The sequence below is a fragment of the Pithys albifrons genome, chromosome 7 (assembly GCF_047495875.1).
Source record: "Pithys albifrons albifrons isolate INPA30051 chromosome 7, PitAlb_v1, whole genome shotgun sequence".
NCBI classification, from domain to species: domain Eukaryota; kingdom Metazoa; phylum Chordata; class Aves; order Passeriformes; family Thamnophilidae; genus Pithys; species Pithys albifrons.
The window spans coordinates 30425551-30445705 of NC_092464.1; the positions used below are offsets into that span (position 1 = coordinate 30425551).

The window sequence follows — 20155 nt, forward strand, 5'->3', positions numbered from 1 at the left end:
ATTTACACTGCAAACAGCTAGAACAAGTCAGCACATAGAATTAAGCTGAGGGAAGTAAAATTTTGGCCACAGACAGAAAGAGTAAGATAAAAGCTAGCAATGAGTCAGAGATGACCCTAAGATAACAAGCAGTGTTTATAATTCTTATAAATTCCTCCGAAATGACAAGATTTTTGTTGGTCTCATAATGACCCTGTGAAATTCCAGCCCACTCAGGAATTTCTGTCTGTTTAGTAGAAGTTGTCTCTTTCAAACAGTCTCTGCCTTGTGCAATGAGTGAGGGACCAGGAGACAAAATTTATGAGGGGACACACTGTTCAGGGTAAGAGAATCAGAAATGGGGGAGAATATGGAGTTGTGTGGAACAAAAGTGTATTGCTCATTTTGGAGTCAAGTGTGACTGCTGACAAGTGAGAGCTCTGGAAGCTTCAGAGGATGATAACCACAAAGCCTACTGGATCTCACACATACTGGGGATGGGTAAAGCCACAATTCACTAGAGGCACAAACACAATTTTCTCAAAAATTTTAATCCTTGGATGGCATCATGATTCATGGCTGTAAGGGCAAAAATGATGGATTTAAGCATAAGGAGAAAAGTGATTGCTATTGGTTTGATAGAATTTGTTAAAGAAATATGTATTCTTTCATTTAGACCGATTAAAATACCTGAATAGTTGCCTGGAGATAAAATGAGAAGAGATGAGAGCTGTACAATACACATGAAAGTGATTTGTACAGGAATTAAATCTTTTTAATTGTCTACATGACATCAACCACAACCATCCTTTGCAAGACTAAACATGTTGTTAAACTTGACAAAACATAAGTTCTCAAAAAAGAATAATAATTAAAATCCAACAAAAAACTTACACTATAAAGAAGGCTCTAAGATTGCTGAATCACGGTTGTATAGTTTGTGCTTGTTTTACCCTGAATAAGAGGCAAATTATCAAATAGAAAAGCAAAAACTGAGACAATGCATTAGGCAAAGAGACAGTAAGAACATCAGATGAGGACAGATTTGCAAAACTTGCGGATAACATGATATAGAAAATTTTAGGCAAATGCCTAAAAGGCCCAGTGATAACATAAGGTCATTCTCTGTGCATTCTGTAATTTTCTGTGTGCTGAACATCTGAAACCTCACATTTGTTGTTAAAAAGGTGGCTGATCCATAGGAGTGGATTTCTAACAGCAGGCTGTAGATTGTCAATGCAAAGATGTGGTATCTGCCTAGCAGCATGAATTTACCTTTTTCCCTATTTCCAAATCAGGAAATTGAAGAGTAACCACAGTACCTCACTGGTGCCATGGACCCCAACTAGGAGATGAAATCTATCATGGGAGGCTAAAGACTAGTTCCTTCTTCATGTCACCCCCAGTATCTTTGGAGCTGGCAAATATGACAGCATACATACAAGTGTCTCTCTGCTATGTAGGTAGCACAGAAAATCATGGAATAGTTGGGATCTTGAGGTCCAGTGAAGAATAAAGTCTCCAGAGAAAATAAAAAACAGACTGGAAGCAATTACATTAAAAATTAGAAGGAGAGGAGTCTTGAACAAAGACTGTAAGCTTTCAACACCAAGATAATGTAGGTGAAGCAAAGAACAAAAGCAGAGCAACAGTTTATGTTGTATGGATTGGTCACAGCATGCTTGATAAAGAATCCAGTGAGCAGGGAGAGGCTAGGGTTGAAAAGAGTACTAAAAGGGTCTGGGAGGTTTAGGCTGGAAGAAACTAAGTGCTTGGATAGATGGGTGTGTTTGGGGCAAAGAAAAGCATGAATTTCCACTTTCAGCCCTAAAGTCAAAAGAAGAAAGGGACAGGAGAAGAGAAGGAAGTAAGACATATACAGTGTTGCCTGCCTGTTTTTCCAGGATGTTGATAGGATCTCGTGAAGAGAGCCAAGAGCAGAGAGGAAAGGGACTGAGGAGAGACAGAAGCTAGCAAAGAATTGGTGTCCTCTGCAAAGGTGTTTTGCCAGGAATGTGGGCAGGAATGTGACTGCAAAGCACTGACCTCGTAGGGCATAAGGTCCTCTTACTATATTTTTCAAAAGTTCTTTTTGCTTAAGACATAGGTTTTTCAAAACATCATTTGTCGAACCCCAAGGCGCTTGACAAGCCCACTAGCATAGCCAAGATGTAGGCAATTTTAATTTCATCTGCATATTGTGGCTTCAGAGTACTTTATCTCTAGTACAGCATCCCAGGAGTCTAAACCCGAGCGATTAAGGTGGTAACCAAGAGCGCGTTGTGCTGCCTAACGCCCGCTGCGAACGTCAGCGGAGACGGCCGGCGGCGGGACGGGACGGGACGGGACGAATGGGACGTGTGGGACAGGACGGGACAGACGAGACGGGACGAACAGGACCGGACGGTCCGTGGCCGCTGCCGCGGGGGAAGCCGTTGTGCCTGGGGTGGGCGCCGCGCTTATCCCGCGGCAGGCGGGGGCCTGGCTTTGCACAGCCCCAGGTTTACACCGTACGGTAATCCCAGGCCCTCCGCTATCGCTTCCGTCGGCAGAGCGGAGCAGAAACGATTGTCTTAAACGGGGATCCAGCAAACAGCGGGGGAAGGGGCGAGCCCCCCACCGCTGATGCGATGCTGGCAGCCCGGCCAGCACCACGGACACTGCCTCAGCCTCCCGCCCGCTGGGCACGGGTGGCTGCGGGGGGAACGAACCGCGGGGCCAGGGCCGAGTCCGCAGCTGCGGTCCCGCTCCGGTGGCGTGGCAGGACCGACCCCGCGGGGCGCGGGTGCGTCGGAAAGGGAGAAAGGGGAGCTCTTCCCGGCCCTCTTGTCTCAGCCGTGACCGCGAACAACCTGTGTTTACACAGAGTGACTCCCAGGCTCCCAAGTTTAGCGCTGAGAAGAAATTTATTGCGGTTATTCCGGGGGAGGGAAGAGCTCTGATGCTTCTGCGGCGGCGGCGAAAGGGATCGGAGGGAGAGAACGGGCGGGTGAAGGGGCGGCGGGTCAAGGTGGCATCGGGACTCTCCTCGAACGGCCTTCCTTGTCAGCAGTTTGGTACTAACTCTTTCCGATGCTGTTCCTTTCCTTTAAAATAAGTGTTTAACAGAAAATGTCAGTGTGATAACTCAGGGATTGATCCCCTAATGACACATAAGCCGCGCCCTCGGCCAGTGAGCCCCACTGGTCCTCCCGGTGCTTGGCGAGGCAGCCTTGCCCCCAGTGACTCCCGTTCCGTCCGCAGGTGTCCTGCTGTCCTTGTCCCCGGAGCAGCTCGGTGCTTCTCCCCCAGCAACCCCCTATTTTGGGCTGTCGAGTGTTATTTCGCGTTTCTCTGCCGGGCGACCTGCGGCTGTGATGGTGTCAGCCCCGGGGAGGCGGTAAAAGGGGGCGGGCCGCACCGTGCCACTCAGCTGGTGTCGTTTGTCTTCCAACGTGAACGATCTATTTTTTGTTTGTTTTCCTTTTCCACGATTGCTTCTCTTATTGGACTACCTGAGCGATCAGAGATGACCTTCCCTGTCACTGGAATCGGGAGGCCCCCGCCCACTCGTCGTTGGCCACAAGAGGGTCGGGGGTTTCCCCTCCCCACCGACCTGCATTCCGCAGCGCTCCCGCCGCGCTGCCCCCGCCGGTTCCCCCTCTCCTCGCCTGACCTTCCCAACATGGCGGTTCGGCCGCCCCCTCCTCCCTCCTCCCCGTCGCCGCCGCCAGGGGCCTCCCCGGCGAAGGGGCGGTGTGGGCTGTCAGCCGGGCGGGCGGGACCGGCCGGGGAGCGGGGCCGGGCGGGGCGGGGCGGTCCCGGCGCCGCGCACGCTGACAGGCGCTCGTCCAGCAGACGGCGGCGGCGCCGGGGTGCAGAGCCGGCCGCGCACCCTCCCGCCGCCGTAGCGGGAGCCGGTATCGCCTCGGCGGGGAGACGCGGGGCGACCGCCGCGGGAAAATCCCGACCGCCCCCGTACCTGTGCCCTCCGGGAGTGGCGAGTGGGTGTAGCCGCCGCCGATCACCTGGGATCCCGCCCCGTAGCGCCTCCGCCTCCGTCCTCGCCCGCCCGGGGAAGGAGCCACCGCGAGCAGCGAGCGCGTTCCGGGCAGCAGCAGGACCGGGGCCCGCGGGCGAAGCGAGGCGAACGCTGCGGCGCTGGTGGGGCTCGCCCTCTCCGACAGCCGGGGCGAGGCGGGCAGGAGGGGCGGCGGCCCCGGCCGGCGGCGCCCGCGGCAGGATGAACCCCAATGTCACCTACGCCAGTCGCAAGCGGCGGAAACCTGTGCAGAAAATGTAAGAGGCCCCGCGGGCGGGCGGGGGGCGAGGCGCGGAGCTGAGTGCAGGAGACGGGCTGCCTGGGGCGCGCCGTCCGGCCGCGCTCCGCGCCGCGGGGGCTCGGCGGGGACCACGGTGGGGCAGCGCGGTGCAGGGGCGCCCGGGAGAGGGGGTGCCGCGGGGTGCTGGCAGCATTGTTACTGTCTTTAGGGTTTTTCCTCTGCCTCAGAAAAGAAGGGAGTGTCGGGGCGCGGAGGGTCGGGGCGGTGGAAGCAGGGAGCGGTGCCGGCAGCGCGGCGCAGCAGCCTGACCTACATTGGGAGGCATCTGAGGTGACGGCTCCGCGCGGTGGCCGCGCTCGCCCCGCCGGAGCGGGTCCCGCCGGTGGGGCCGCGGGTGGGGCAGCGCTCCCCCCTCCCCGCACCGCTCAGGTGTCTCTGCGGGGTCGGAGCCAGGAAAGGCTTGAACAGTTCCCACCGTTTAGGGCTGTTTTTAGCCTGCCCGGAAGGGCTGAATCCGCAGCTCTTAAGCCTCCGATATTGCACGAGGTGCGTTTAATTTGTGCTGTGCAAAAGAAACCCAAGTGCTGTAGACCGGTGAAAAGAGGGGGACGGAAAAAAGTCTGGCTGTATGGTGGCTAATTGTTTGTTAATTTGTCTTTCTGAAACTGTGGGAACAGCTCAGTACCTGAGTAATTTTGTACGATGCACCTGCTTTAGGTTTGCACCCTAAGCATTGTATGCTCCACTTAAAGGCTGCTCTCATGAGAGGGGACTTTTCAAGCTAGAGATGCTTAACTTGCACTTTCGACTGGAAGTCAAGAATCTATAGGTCATAAAAAGTAGCAAAGCTAAACTACTGAGTTACAAGAAAAATAAGCAAAGCTCGAAAAATCCTTGTGCATTTCTGCGGGGTACTTCTGTAGATGTGAAATAAATGTCAGTATTACAAAAACATTAAAGGAGAGAATGACAAATATTTAATGAAATCCTATTGTGAATGATATGGTTTTAGATTTACAGCAGGCAACTGTCTTGGCGGGGGAAGGGAATTAAGTTGAGCACTTGCTTCCTTATGGTTGGAATTGTTAGAATGAGTGCATGTAACCCTACAAGTTAGCACAGAAGGTCTAAAAATGTATCAATTTTTTAAATTTTCTTGCTAGAAAATGCATTAATTATGAAAAGAGCAGTGCTTTCCTTTTTGACCATTCATTAAAAATGTAGAGGTACCTAGTTAAACTCACACTGTAGATTTGGACTTTTAAGAATGAAAACAGTTTTTTTTTTTTTCATGAGGAAATGAAATATATTGGTGGCATTTGTAGGCTATTAATAGCTAAAGGCCAATAGTTCTGATTGTGAAAGGGTGAGGTGTTCTGCCTTGCCTGGTGAGGTCACTTAATGTCTGATTTACTATTCATTTCTGGTTAGCCTTGGCTAGAGGATGTGAAACCTTCTATTTTACATTACTGTAGTGTCTACATAAGTAATCCTTTTCCCTGTATCTCCTCGTTACATAAGTTGTCTGAGCTGCTATGATTAGTTGAACTTGAAGCCTTTGGATTTTTATGACTAATGGGAACTATTTATCTATTGAGGGACTTTGCCCTTTAGGACCAGAGGGAGAAGTTTCTTCTCAAAATAAAAGTATTCATATTGAAATAGTTACCAAAGTGGAGGCTGATTATTAGCCTACCTTGTTTGGGTTACTGGAAATTATTTTTATGCAAGTCATTTATCTCACATGTAATGTTTATGTTTTTCTTCTCAAAATGCCTATGCTCTTTGGTTGCTGCTTCTGTTAGGCCAACCTTGCAGAACATTTCCAGTGGGTCAGAGGGCTTTGATTTCTCACATAACTAGTTACAGACCACACCTTTAGGCCAAAAAAAAGAGAGACAGATAATAAGGTTTTTTAAGTGATTGAGGGAGGGAGAGAAGGAAGATGTACTTAGTTATGGTTAATAAAGCTTTGACACTACTGTCATTTTAATCTATCTGAAGTTGATAATAATATTTCCTACCCTCAGCACAATAAAAAAAAACCCCAAACCTCAAACCCCAACTCAAAAAAACTCAAACCCCAACATTACTAGATATTACTACATGATACATTACTAGAACTACTATCTTTTATAAAAGAGATTATTTCTGTTGATATTGCTAATGTTTTGTTTCCCATATATAACTCTGAATGAAGCATAATTGGCAACCTGTGGTGATGGGCAGATAGTTTATAGAAATGTAAGAATGTCCTAATACAGTCCTATAGTTGCCATGGAAAAAAATTGAAATAGAAGAAATACTTCTTGTTTCAGGTGCAAATAACTCCTGAAAGCCATGGTGATAACTCAAAACCAGCTTAAGAAACTTCCCTCTTTCAACTCCCCATTTTTATTATGTGCCATGTAAAGAACTGAACTTGAGAGGGAATCAAAGGCTGTTGCCTAACAGTGTCAAGTGTTGAAATGTGGTTTTTTTGATTCAGTCGGGAATTCTAGTATCACAGCTGAAAAAGAAAAGCAATCATGGGGGAACATGATAGGCAACTGCTCCTGCAAATCATCTTGTTATCTTGCCATCTAAGGGGAAAAAAAAAGATGCTAAACATGTGCACTCGAATGGCTTGTAATATGCTGCAGAAATCACTTTCTAAATACCCTGTAGTCTTTCAATTTCTTCTCTATTTAATGTTTGAACTCTGCGAGTCCCCCTGGTGGCAAAAGGGCTGGGGCTTTTTCACTCCCCACTTAGGCTTGGGGAGCAGTGGGTGACCCCTGCTTTTTGCTTTTATCTTTTTTTTTCTAGATTGAATTTCTTTTGTCTAGTGATTAAGTGAACTAATATACTAGTGTTGTAGTAGGAAGGATAAATTTTTATGGAAGTGGGGCTTACTGCAGATAGATTCTAACATGAGGTGAAGGATGTTATATAAGTACAGCTTCAACTTGCAATTTTTGTCCTTCCACCTACTAGCTCTGATTTGGTTTTACTTATTTTCAGTGTTTGGATAGGAACTGTTTTGTATAACTGGATAAATGTAATAGACAAAGAATGGGGTGGGGAGTTCTAAATGTTTTCATATTGTGCAGATGCAAAAACCATAATGTCTTGGTTCTTTAGTGGACTGAATAAAAAATTATGATAGGGAGGTTTTTTCTATGTTGTCTTAAATATATTTATGACATTAAGAATCAATGAGTCAGACCTCTGGAGTACTTAATGATGAGTAGTCCTAGTAATGTTAGAAGGCAGAACAGAGATATTTTTATTTAAAACGTTGAAACTATTTATGTATTCTTTCAAGGAAAACAAATAAGAAGTGCCAGAATAAGCTTTCAAAAAGGAAATTCATCACAAAAGAAAAATAATCATTGAAATATTCCTTTGTGTGAAGCAGTATCTGCTACAAACAGCAGTTTGCACCTATCATTTGAAAAGGATGCAATAAGGCTGTTATCATATGTAGAATAAACTTCTCATATATATTTGTCAGTCTTGGTGTAGCTGTATGTTACATGTGTCTTTTAAACACTGTATCTTTAGTGCTCTTGCAGATTCTTGTATTCTCTGCCTTTGTTTCACACTTCAGTCTTGTTAATAGGGCCTCATGCTTTTCAGTGCTTGGTTATTAGGTGTTTTGTTTGTTTTTTTCCCCCAAAGTTTATGTTGTCATATTATGAACAAATAAACTTGTGTTCTCTTTCCATTTTCTCAAAAACTGCTTCAATTTCCCTTTAAAATAATAAAGCTAGCATGTAAATATTGAAACTAAGTTTGGCCTTTTGATAATAATTAAGACTCAGGTAGTTGTGCACTTTCTTTTTAATAATTTAATATCAATGTCTGTAAATATGTACATGATAAGCAAATGTAGTGAAAATTTCTGATTAAGTGGGCTGTAGCAGATCTGTGGAAACAATAGTCAGCTAGTGTTGTGATAGCAAATCCTTTAAAATTGTTAAATCAAAAATTAAGTGGTCTTGCTTGTCTTGCAGCTGTTGGATGATAGGGGTTCTAACTCAGTTCAGAGACGCTGAGTGTACAGAGACCTCTGGCCTTTGATTAGGGAATTCCGATTTCCTGTGGAAGGTAGAAGATTAAGAACTGAAAGATCAGCTTTAAATACATCGACTTTTTTTTTTTTCTTTTAAATAAAAGCACATGCATGTATTTAATCTTGACATAGCACATAATTTGCTTTGCAGATAATTTTCTGCAGTGAAGCTAGGGCTGTCTTTAGCATCGAGAGTTTGTATAAGTGGATGGAAAATGGTTTAACTTGCTGCTCATGTTCCTGGTACTTCTGCCCTTATTCCCTTTGTCAATGAAGGATCCATTTTTATATAAATTATTTTAGTTGGATGACAAAGGGAAAATTAGGGATAATTAGTGTTTGATTTGGAGGGAGAGAATATGGCAAGATTTGTGCTGCAAATGCTAGTAACTTAATATTCAGAAATGCTTTGAATTAAAAGAAAAGAGAGAAGTCATTAAAAAGTCAATGTAAATTAGAAAAACAACCAGACCTAACAGACAACCTGATGAGATGACCACACAGTTGCATGTAGTTTCAACTACTTTGTCAAATTGCAAATTTAAAGCAAATCAGAGAACAGTTGCTAAAGTAGTTTGTTATTTAGTTCTGATTTAGTTCAAAAAGTTTGTGTCTGTTGAATGGTTTCTGTGGGGTCCTCCACTTTTCAGGAGCAGACCAGTTTGATTTGATATTAGATAGCTGTTCACTGATTGTTATACAACTGGTACTTGCTTAAAGGTTGGAATTTATTATTCAGACATTTATGGCAGTCTAATACGTAAAATAAGAAATAACTTCTAATTTACTGCTATTGTTTTGTGATTTTGAACCATATTTTATTAAGGTTACATTTAAATTGTGTAATCATATGGTTTGTACAGGTTAATATTCTGCAAGCATAAGAGAATATGAAGAAAGTTTTGCTAAATTATTTAAAATTTAATATTCACTTGGGAATATGGTGAACTGCTGGTGTTAAACTCAGAACTTGTGACCAAAGCAGACATCTAACCAAATAGTTAGTGTGTAATCCATGGCTGTTAATGATAAACCTATGGTTTTTTTCAAGAGAAAGAATTTTCATATTTCTTCATATTTCTTCATTCATTAGTTTTGCCCACTTTTTTCCAATGATTTTAGGATAAAGCTCTACTAAAACTCTGTCCTAGACAATATTTAACCTGCAGCAAGTGTAACTTTATCCATCTGGGGAGTAAGTAATTGCTGCTGATATATCTGTCTATTGCCAACATTTTGTATTATGGCACTTTTGTGTTTCCAGGCCCTACATAAGGTGTGTGCCTTCTTTAATGTGCAAAAGGACAGTCATGCTGGTGACAGGCAACCAGGCTTACGTGCAAGTTATTGACGAGTGGCACTTGAATAAACAATGGCTGTAAAAAGAAAGGCTTGAATTTAAACTAGCAAGAAGAGTCATTGAAACATAAAGTAAAAATAAGCTAAAAATAAGAATGTTCACTCTATAAGTCCTCATTTGGCTGGAAATACAAGATGAAATTGTTTTTCTGTATGGTTTACTTTAAGCAGTGGCAAAAATAACTATTGGATCTTTTGCAATTTCTTACTGTAAAATTGATGTAAGGATGACAGTTGGAAGCAGACTAAATTAAATACTGAAGAAATTAGCTGCTGAATGTCTTTATGCTCAGTATTTTCAAGTGATGAATCTTGCAGAACCAACATTCCTTTGAGAGCAGCACAAATTGATAACTGCTGCAGATCTCATATAGAACTGCAATACTGGAAAAGTGAGAATGAATCACTCTAATTAGAAAAATGTTTAATGAAGATAATAAAATCTACCCTGGCTTGTGCAGATAAAATTATTTATTTTCAGTATTGGCTATTAATGACTAATTGTAATTCAAGTGAGTAGGGGTTTAAACCTGTTCCCAGACTTCTATGTACATGGGAAGGTGTGAGTATCCAGGCATCTGGAATTGGAGCTTAGGATGGATATGAACAGAAAATAACAAGCTTATAAAAACTTCATTATGTAATTTGTAACAGAAAGCTTTTTAAATTGTTCTTTGTAAGGTACAAATGTATGCATTTGTACCATGCAGTACTCAAATGAAATGCCTTCAGCTGAGAGGTGACTTAAGGGATGAACTCAATAGCATTTGCTACAAAGATTTTACATGCTGTGTGTCATGGGGATTTTTGTGCAGTTTTGGATCCTTCATCATCCAGCAAGGTACTAAAACTTTTGTTGTATACAATTGAAAATAGCCTATGCCAAACATTGACAAAAATGAAGGACATCTGTGAGAAATAATTATTGGAGTGGAAAAGTGTACTGTCAAATGTATTTGTGCACAAATATTACTAAAAGTTACTGAATTATTATAATAATTATTATAGATATATTATGTATTGTTTATTATAATAACATTTGGCAGAATAAGTGACATTTAACTGAAAGTGTATAAAGCTTTTTATAAAAATGCTTAATCTCAAAGATTTCAAATGTTCATTGAATGTTCAAATACACATTCTAGCTCAAACTGCTTCGTTTAACACTGTGTGTTGGAGGTGAGGTTAAGCCATTGTAGGCTAATTTTTCTTTTCTGATGGGAAACAAAATCACTTGGGAAAACATTTTGGCTGTTAAAGTTTGAGACAATTTGTAACCTTAGGCTTGGTGAGTATTTGCACTCATTTTAGAAAGGAACTTGCATTTATATTGTGTTGTTTTTTGCCACAGAGTAAAGCCATCCCCAGCTGAAGGAGTCAAGTCCAACCCATCCAAGAGACACAGGGACCGCTTGAATGCGGAGCTGGACCGCTTGGCCAGCCTTCTGCCTTTCCCTCAAGATGTTATCGCCAAATTGGACAAGCTGTCTGTGCTCAGGCTTAGTGTCAGTTACCTGAGAGCCAAAAGTTTTTTTGATGGTAAGCTTTGGGAATTTATTTGGTTTTGAACTGCTTGTAAAATTCTGTTTATACTGTATGTTGATTTCAGCTGTTCAAGTACTTAAAACTGTTAAATTTATCTGGATTTTAATGGAACCTCCAGTTGTGTGGATATATACAATGTAACTGTATAAAGTAAGCTTTCCAGTTTCTTGAAACCAAATGTAACTACTTGTATTTCACTTAGGTTGCCAGTCTTTCAAAGCTTTGCGTTTGGGAGTGATACTACCTTTAATGAGTCCTCCAGGCCTTTTCATCAGACTAGCAAAGATACCCAAGAGATTTCTCTTTTCCCCCTCTGAAAATTGCCTGCATAAAACTATTGCTTTTCCAAATATGTCGTATTTCCTATCGGCTATATGTTTTGCTTAATGATGCATCAAAACAGACTTTGCTTTGATATAAGGTAGTTATTGGTGCGTCTTCCCATAGTTTATTGCAAAGGTGACTTTTAAAGAATAGAGGCAAAGTCTTTCCTGGGTCCAAGCCCTGATTATTGCAGGACACGAGGTATTAAGACGACATCTAAGGTTCTCCAGTTGTGTGGGCAGGTTGTCACTGACCCCAGCCCTGGCAAGGGTAATACAGAAACGCTTGGAGTATTCATGAGGCCAGAAGTGTTGCATCCTTGGCCACCTCAGAGCTGGCCAAAGAATTCTACTCCATTCCTTTGCTACCTGAGCTGCTCTATAGGGTGAGATGTGCTGGCTGGTTTTATGCCAGTTTTTTCAAAGGCAGAAATAGTCTGGTCCTTTTCATTGATGGAATAAAGCAAGAAACTTTTATTTAATCAATTGTCCTTTTCTTTTACCAATCAGTGAGATTTTACAATGTTATATTGAAGATGAAACTCAACTGATCAAGAATCTTGATTGCAATGGAGTTGATATTAAATTTCAAGTTGTTTTTGGACATTAAAATAACCTCTGTTCTCATTAATTTGAGATTTAGTGTTTCAATCTCTATAACATGGATGAAAGAACTGAAGAAACCTAAGATGGTTCCACTTTTTTCTGCAGGAATACAGAACATTTATTCTGTCAACTGACTTCAGTTTATTAATGCTCATAAATTCATATTTTGTGTTTTATTGCTTGGAGAATATATGCTAGTGTCTTGATTTCTGTGCTTATTCAGGACAATTCTTAGTATGGAATCTACTTTAGGGCTAGAGTTGGTCAAATATTTCTATTAGTGCTTTTTCACCTGAAAATATTTTCTCCTATCAAATGAGACTGTTCTTTTGGTGTATCAGTTTCATGAAAATCTTTGTAAGATATCCCAGGTAGGCTGCTGTAAAAGAAATTATTTGCTTGTTTGTGCCCTCTTGGTAAACTGAAGTAGTTCTAGTCTCAATGAAATGTGTCTTGTCATGGCTTTTTAAATGTTTTCTGAAATAAATCCAATATTGCAAGTTTTTATCTTACTTGAGATGGAATAATAATAACAAATCTCAGGTTTTCATCTCAATTTCTCATGCAGTGGAAGTGCTTGATTTTTATTTTTCCCTCCCCTTCCCTTCAGTTTGTACTTGAGGGTCCTGGAATAAAGGGTCTGTATAGGAAAAAAAAATCATGGCTTTAGCTGTAACGAGACATTCAAAATTCCTTCACACCAAAATTTACATCAGTTACTTGTTTCTAATTTGAATATGGTATTAGCTTTCAGCCATTTAGAGTGATGATGAATTAGATGTGGATTAATGGTAGAGAAGTTTTATTTGTGTTTCAGGTTGCAGTTTAACTTCTGGGGATCTAAAATTGAAGCACAACCTGTGTTTTAAACTTAGTAGCATAGCACTAGGCTTGTATCAATTTCAGGCAAACATTTGTAGCTAATTCTACCATAGTGGATCACAGCTGCAGAATATAGGACTTTTAGTGGTATGATGAATTAAGGAGTCGAATTTGGATTTACCTTGTAGGAAAGGACTTTTCAAGCAACACATGCATGTACGGGAGTGCATTACAAGAGAATGTTTTTCCTTTAGTCTTCATATTATAAAAAGCCTGGTAAATTTGAAAAGATAAATAATCTGATGTTTCTTACCTTTTGCAAGACATTTTGAACAGTGTAAGGTGAAGCAGGTTTAATTTATAACTTCAGATAGAGTAGGTCCAGCAGAAGTTGTCAACATTTATTTAGCAGAAACAATCTTCTTACTGCTTCTCTTCAGGCTTTTGAACTGTAGGACTACAAAGCAGGTTAGTCATTACTCTCCATCTCAAGGTGTTTAAAGACTAACATCAATTACTTCAGGGAAGATAAACAAAAGTAACCAATTTAGGACTACAGCAAAGAAAGTAGTGAAAATTGGGTCTTTTATGCTAATGTTCTTAAATAACATGGGATCTCTTTCAGTGAAATTCACCTACCAAAAGAAAAATTTGTGCCTTGAATAACTGAATGAACAAAAAACCCTTAAAATCCCTGGGTTAGATTTTCATGGTCTGTCTATGCAGTGGTTCTCAGGATGGCTTTTTTGAAGGAGTGTTTGGTGTAGTTGGACATACGCAGAAAACCCTGTAGAATAAATCTGACACATGCAAGAGTGAGCTCTGATTGTCATTTTGAGTGCTTACACTGAGCCAACTGCTCCACTTTATTAAGGCAGCATGCTGAAGTAAAGGGAAACGCTAAATGAATAACAGGATGCAAATGGGGGGGTGTGTAAATTCCTGCGGAAAGTAAAATATAAACGCATAATCATATGATCTTGCTTGAAAGGAAACCCACGTTTTTGCTGTAACAATAGATATTTTTTTCAAAGAAAACACTTGCATTTTTCCAAGTTTAAATAATCTAGAGTGAATGTGTTTTCTGAAGGCGGAAGTCTGGGGTGAAAAAAAGAAATGTTTTGTGAAAGACATCTCAAAAAGTTACATATATATATATATATATCAAAAAACCCCCTACCAATAAAAAAGTGTCTTCCCTGACCCTAGTCATTAAAATGGTACAGAATGTTCTTCGAAGCTAAAGACAGGTGAGTGCTTCTGTAGTGTCTACTGAAATGTAGTAGACTTCTCAATGCTTGCCACATTTCAGGTTGTAGTAAAATAAGTGTGCATACTTTTTCTCTTCTACAATTTCAAAACATCTTATTTTCTTGTTTTGGTGATTGTATTCTGTTTAGCAGTTGCTTTCAATTGTTGTAATTTATTAGTGAAGTTACAGTGCTGCAAAGGGACCCTTTAGATACTCTAGTTTTGTGTGGTCCGGTTAGTCTCACGTCCACATGGTGTCAGAAGGCTTTCTGCATCCCCATGTCAGGGACTCTGGCATTTCTTTATATGTATAAATTTGACCTTGTACTGAAGAAGGAAATTTCAGTGGTGTCTTAAAATAACATCTCAAGTCTGTTTCTATATAAAGTCTTGTGTGGTGAGTCAAAGCTAAGAAGTAATTTAGGGTGGTGTCGCTTCTCAGCAGTGCAGTGCTACCTGTCTGTACTCAAGTGGATTAGCAGTCCTTAAAGTCAAGCAGGTTAGCTTAAATCACCACTGGAGTGTTTATTTTGTGCATGTAAGATACTTTCTGAAAGTGGCTTAAGGCAAGCTTTTTATTTTTAAGAGACTAGGATAAATCAGGCAGGTGTCTGCTGACAATCATTAAAGACTTTGTGTTGTCCTGGTATTATTTCAGTCCATTTTGATGCTAAGTGCCCATGCATGTGTGCATTCAGCAGTGAAAAATGTACAGTGGAATATGGGGCAACAGCTCTTTGTGTGGATGCAGGTTAGTGTGAGCTTAGCATCTGGAGCACAACTGGATAATCATTTAGGCATAGACTGTGTTCTCCATGCATACAGAAGGAAAAAGCCCTTTTGCCTCTTCCTTTATCCCTTATATGATCAATTGATAATCACTTAAATACTTCATTGCAGTAAGGAAAAACATTTATTAAAGATTTTTCTCAGGGTTTTGGTGAAACAGATTAAAGGGTTAGAGTTTCTGTGACTAATCACTTCTTTTAGTGTTAGGTGCATGATTTTTCTTTTTAAAAGTATATGGAGAATAAAGGAGAGGCTTGCAGAATCTAAAATGAAGTAGCTCTGCTATGTGTGCATATCAATACATTAGAAACAAAATTCAACATGTTGCTTATTAATTATCCTTTCATCCACTTCACTAAGAATTCCTGTGGTTTAAAATATGAGTTTTTTTCCATCTTGCTTATTGGACAGTATTCTTGCATTTATAGAAGAAAGTTTCTGCTCAACATTAGTTTAGAATTGTTTTCTTATGTTGTATGCAAGTGATTCTGGCAAGCACAGCAATAACAAAATAACTAAGTGGGGTTTTTTTCCCTGTAAGTTTGTATTGCCCTTTTTTACTTCATAGTATCGTTAACACACATTCCTTGGCATAGCAAAGTTCAAATTTGCAGTGCACTCATTATCATCACATAAAATATATTCTTTGATACTGTATTTTTTCCTGTGATGCCCCCTGTTTATCATACTGTGTACTGGAGAGAAGAGATTGCATGTAGTTCCTTCTCTGGAGAGTATGGTTAAGGTATACAAATGGGAAAGACAGGCAAGGTGGCAAACAGTGTATTTATTCTGTCACGTTGAGGACAGTGATATCTCTTAAACTAGCAGATATACCCAGCCTTTCTGTCAAGTGTCTGGTGGTGGTCTGTAACAGAAACCTGAAAGTACAAACCAAATGATTAAAACACAGCCTAGTAAGACCAGAATAATACAGAATATCTGTCCTGACTTAACTTTTATTTCACACAGTTACTATATTTACCTGCTGTGTCTCTCTAACGCAGCTTTCCTTGTGTATTTTTGGAAAGCGTGCCTGCCCCTTTCATGTTACCTCCTCTCCCTGCTCCTACTGCTTCATTCATAGGCACTCTTCACTCCCACCTCAGGAAAACCTAATGCCCTCTAGAGAAGTGGAGTCATGCTACGCTTACTGATTTTGGGTGTTTATGTTGATGCTGTATAGGAATTTAGTGTTGCCAGCAGTTTCTAGGGGGCTTGACAGGTAGTATTTGCCTCATGACTCTATCTTGAGCTGTTTTTGTACTCGCAAGGTAGAAAATACTCCATAATTTGAGAGACTGAGGTTTTTGCAGAGCACCATCTGATTTTTATGAGAAGTTAAATGGAGAATCCATGACATGTCTTGGTGATTTTTCTAGCAGATACATCATCCTGTTAAAATATTATTCAGGTTTAAACTTACTTGTTTTTCAGCCTTGGAAGTTAAGTTGTTCTCTGTCTAGTTAGCTTTCCTGTATTCGGTGTTTTATACCATATGAATTAATTTTCACAGTTTTAAAGAAGCTGCTTAAAATCTTATCCGAGAGTTGGAGGACAAAAAAATAAATTGGGAAAAAAGAAACGAACCCAAACAAACCTTTTGTTTCCTTTTGTACTGGCTTTCCCCCTGGCCCCAATCCAAAATTATTACGAAATGTGAACCTTGGAATTATGTAGTTATTTCAGTGTAAGGATATCATACTATTCAAGTTATTTCCTAATCCGTGCTTTTTCTTTCACACTGCAGTACTTGTCTTTTTTTGTTATCCCCCACTCCCTTCCCCAACCTCCCCCGCTGCTCGCAATCCCCTGAGATTCATATTGAGCATTTCTGGCTGTCTGCTGCAGGCTATTTTAGACTGTGTTTTACGTAACACAAGATAAGTAAGGATTTAGGCTGTGAAGTCCTAAATTCTGATCTTCAAAAATGATGATTAAAGCCATGTAGCTGTGACATCACTTTAGATCTCAAAATGTCTGTTTTCACTGTTACATACTCATTCTTAGCTTGCTGAGAAACATTTTATTTTTAGGAGTGCTGTGTTACTAGGCATCTAATGCAGTTGGGCAGCTCTGTACACCTATGGATTGATGCAACTGAGATTCAATGTAACCCAAATTGAACATCTAAAACTGAAGATTCTGTTTATATCACAGAGTAAGAGCTTAATATGTCAATGTATTTGTAAGACAAAGAGAAGAAACCATGTACAAATGCTAATAGTTAACGTGTTCTTTGGATTTGCTTTTGCTATTACACGGCAGTATTTCAGTGATGCATGTTAATCATTGTTAGAACTCCCTTTGAAAGGAAAACAAATGAGAAGTTATCTCTTCTCTGCCCTATGTGTATTATTTAATCAAAGAGATATGCAATGTCAGTGTAGGAGCCTCTTATGTTTCACAAAGCTGTTGTAAAATTTCTTGAAAACCCTGTCCCAGCGTGCAGAGCATTTGTTTTTTCTCCATAGCCCATTGTTAATTGGGAGATTAGTTTTAAGCATATGGTTCTGGGCTTTGCTCTGGATTCTTGACTCTTCTGTTTGCAAGATCAGAGCTTAAAATATACTCTGTCCTATTCTAATAACGTAAATGTTCTGGAATTTGACACTGTTAGTGTTAAACATTCAAATCCAGAACAAGTAGCAAGATAAGAACCCTAGTCTCAGGAAGTGCTGCTGCTTCCTGTAGCACCTAAATATAAAAAAAAGAAAATAAGAAAATTTAGGAAGCTTTTTTCCTCTCCCCTTTTTATGGCTAAAAGGCAGTATCATATGAATAGTTCCAACAGTAAGTTATGATTTACAAGTATGCACCTCTTGGTGACTTTTTCTGTAGAAGCAAGGAAGATGTACCCAGACAAGCAGCTGAATGGAAAATAGTTCAGAAGGAATGTGTGTGTGCCAAGATACGGTTTTGGTGATTCAGCAGGTGACTGTCACCTCTGTGATAGTTAGGGAATGAGAATTCATTGCCTCTAACTCTTGAAACCACAAGCAATATATGGTTTGGTATGTGGTTGTTAAGCTTCAAAGCCCAAATGAAAGTTTAGAAATTTGAACAACTCCATATTTCCTGAGATTTACTTTTCTGTTTTAAAGTACAAGATAAAAGCAAAAGTAAAGTTTTATTCCTTTTGTGTGTTTAAAAAAAAAGGCCCAAGCTAAAATTCCGTTATCAGGTAAACGGGTACAACAGCACATATTTTATATATTTTAATCTTTTAATGGTCTTAGGTAGAACACTGATCTGCTTCAATGAGCAGTTCAGGGCTTGCTGAGCTGTGTTTTGGGAATTGCTCAAAAGAAAGTATACTATGAAAGTTGAGGAAAATTCCATACACAACCTGGTTAAACTTCAAGTTCTTGGGTTATGTGAATATTTTAAAACAAAGTATGGTATATATATGAGGCAAAATTTAATGTCTTCATTCTGTAAAGTGTTTTTAAAACCAGTAAATGTATTACTTCAATGTTATAGCTGCAGCCAAGTTTAAGAATGTCATAGCTACTGGTAATGCTTTTAAAGGAAATGCTGATTCTGCAAGGGTGTGATACGATAAGAAAGAGTTCACTTACTCTACAACTAATATTTTGCAAAGCATTTTCCTCTAAGCATGCAGCAGGCATTTTTTATTTATTGCTTTTATTAATTTTTCTGTAGTTACTAATGCAAGTGTTCTGTTTGGTAGTAGTAAATATTATGGACAGTAGAGGCCATGACTTCAGGAGTCTGTTTTAGCCAAAAAAATGTACATTTGTTGGGGGGAACGAGAAAACAGCATTAACAGCTTAGACATAATTGTTGATGTTCGTGCCAGTTTTCCATTTTAATGAGTCTAGCCCCAAAATACTAGATGTCAGGCCTGACATTTCTGGTATGTCCAAAGTCAAGAGATCCCTGTAAAGAATTTTTTTGAGGATAAACTGTTGGTGTTAGGAGAGTTTTATATTTGAACTTAGTTAGGAAAAATTTAACAGAACACTGTCAGTGGGCTTTCCACTTGGGTTTAGACTGATTTGTGTATTCTAAAAACATTTTAAAACCAGCATGCATACTTAAGTCTCTTCAGAATTCAAGAGGAAAATGGACATTTGCTTCTCTCAAACCATAGCAGAAGAAAAAATTGCTGGGCAGTTTCACTGCTTGATAAGTTACCATGCTTCTGTTGTTTTAACATTTTTGTGTTAGTGATACATTGTGTTAGGATCATTGATTGACAATGTTTTTAAAAGAAAAGGTGGTTAACTGCTGGGACTTTTGGATATTATTTTGTCCAAGGTGATTTCCTTCTCAGACAAAATTGCTTGCTAAATTGAAAGTGCTTGCAGTAGTGGAAACAGGCTTAAAAATAATATTTGTATTGCTGGACAGGCCAAATAATTAGGTTAACATTTGTAAATAATAAAGAGACTCAAAAAAACCAAAAAACAAACCAAAGAAAAAGAGATTTCTGAGAATGGGTCTGTGTGTGCAAGCAGATCACCCTTCACCAAATGGATCTGAACTGCCTGCTCATAAAATGTGATTTAGGGTATGTTCAAACTCAAAAGCTGGGGCAAAATTTCAAGAAGTGATGAATGCATGACATAGATCAGTTGAGTATTTTTGACTTCTTCATAAAATGCTTTTCCAGTAAAATATATACTGTGAAAAATATGGAATTGGATCCAAGAGTGTACGAAAGTAGAGGACATTTAAAAAATCATTAAGATGTACAGTCAGAGAATTAAATAAGGCAGACACTTGATAAAAGAGAGAGGAAAAAAACATGTACACAAGTGAGAAGTTTAAAACCATAGTTAGACTATCAAAGCAGCACATTTTACATTAAGCAATAAGGAAACCTGGAAAGAGATGAAATGTTGCAATATTGTAATAATTGTTATAAGCTATATAGGAAAAAATAGCTAAAGCAAAGAATTGGATTACTAATAATGTAAAAAATTTAGTGAGCCTTACCCCATCTTTTCTAACTTAAGAGAAGAAAGTATTGGAGATAATAATGTCAGAAAAGGAAGTACCTAAGCAGGCAAACTCTTAAAAACAACATGATGTTAGGCTCCTGTTGAGTGCAAGAACACTGGTGAAATCTTATTAGCTTGTTTCCTACACAATTTGAATTCATCTGAGTTAGACCAAAACAGAAGAATGCAACA

The 20155-nt window shown here is 40.0% G+C and overlaps 1 protein-coding gene across 1 annotated transcript in view; it reads left to right on the plus strand.

Moving 5' to 3' along the window:
* The first annotated feature begins 3769 nt into the window (after positions 1–3769).
* Positions 3770–20155, plus strand: part of AHR (aryl hydrocarbon receptor) — a 53687-nt gene continuing 37301 nt past the window's right edge. The window contains exons 1-2 of the mRNA XM_071560849.1: positions 3770–4257; positions 11009–11196. Of these exons, the coding sequence (XP_071416950.1) occupies positions 4202–4257; positions 11009–11196 (244 nt within the window). The 5' untranslated portion in view covers positions 3770–4201. The remainder of the gene's footprint in view (positions 4258–11008; positions 11197–20155) is intronic.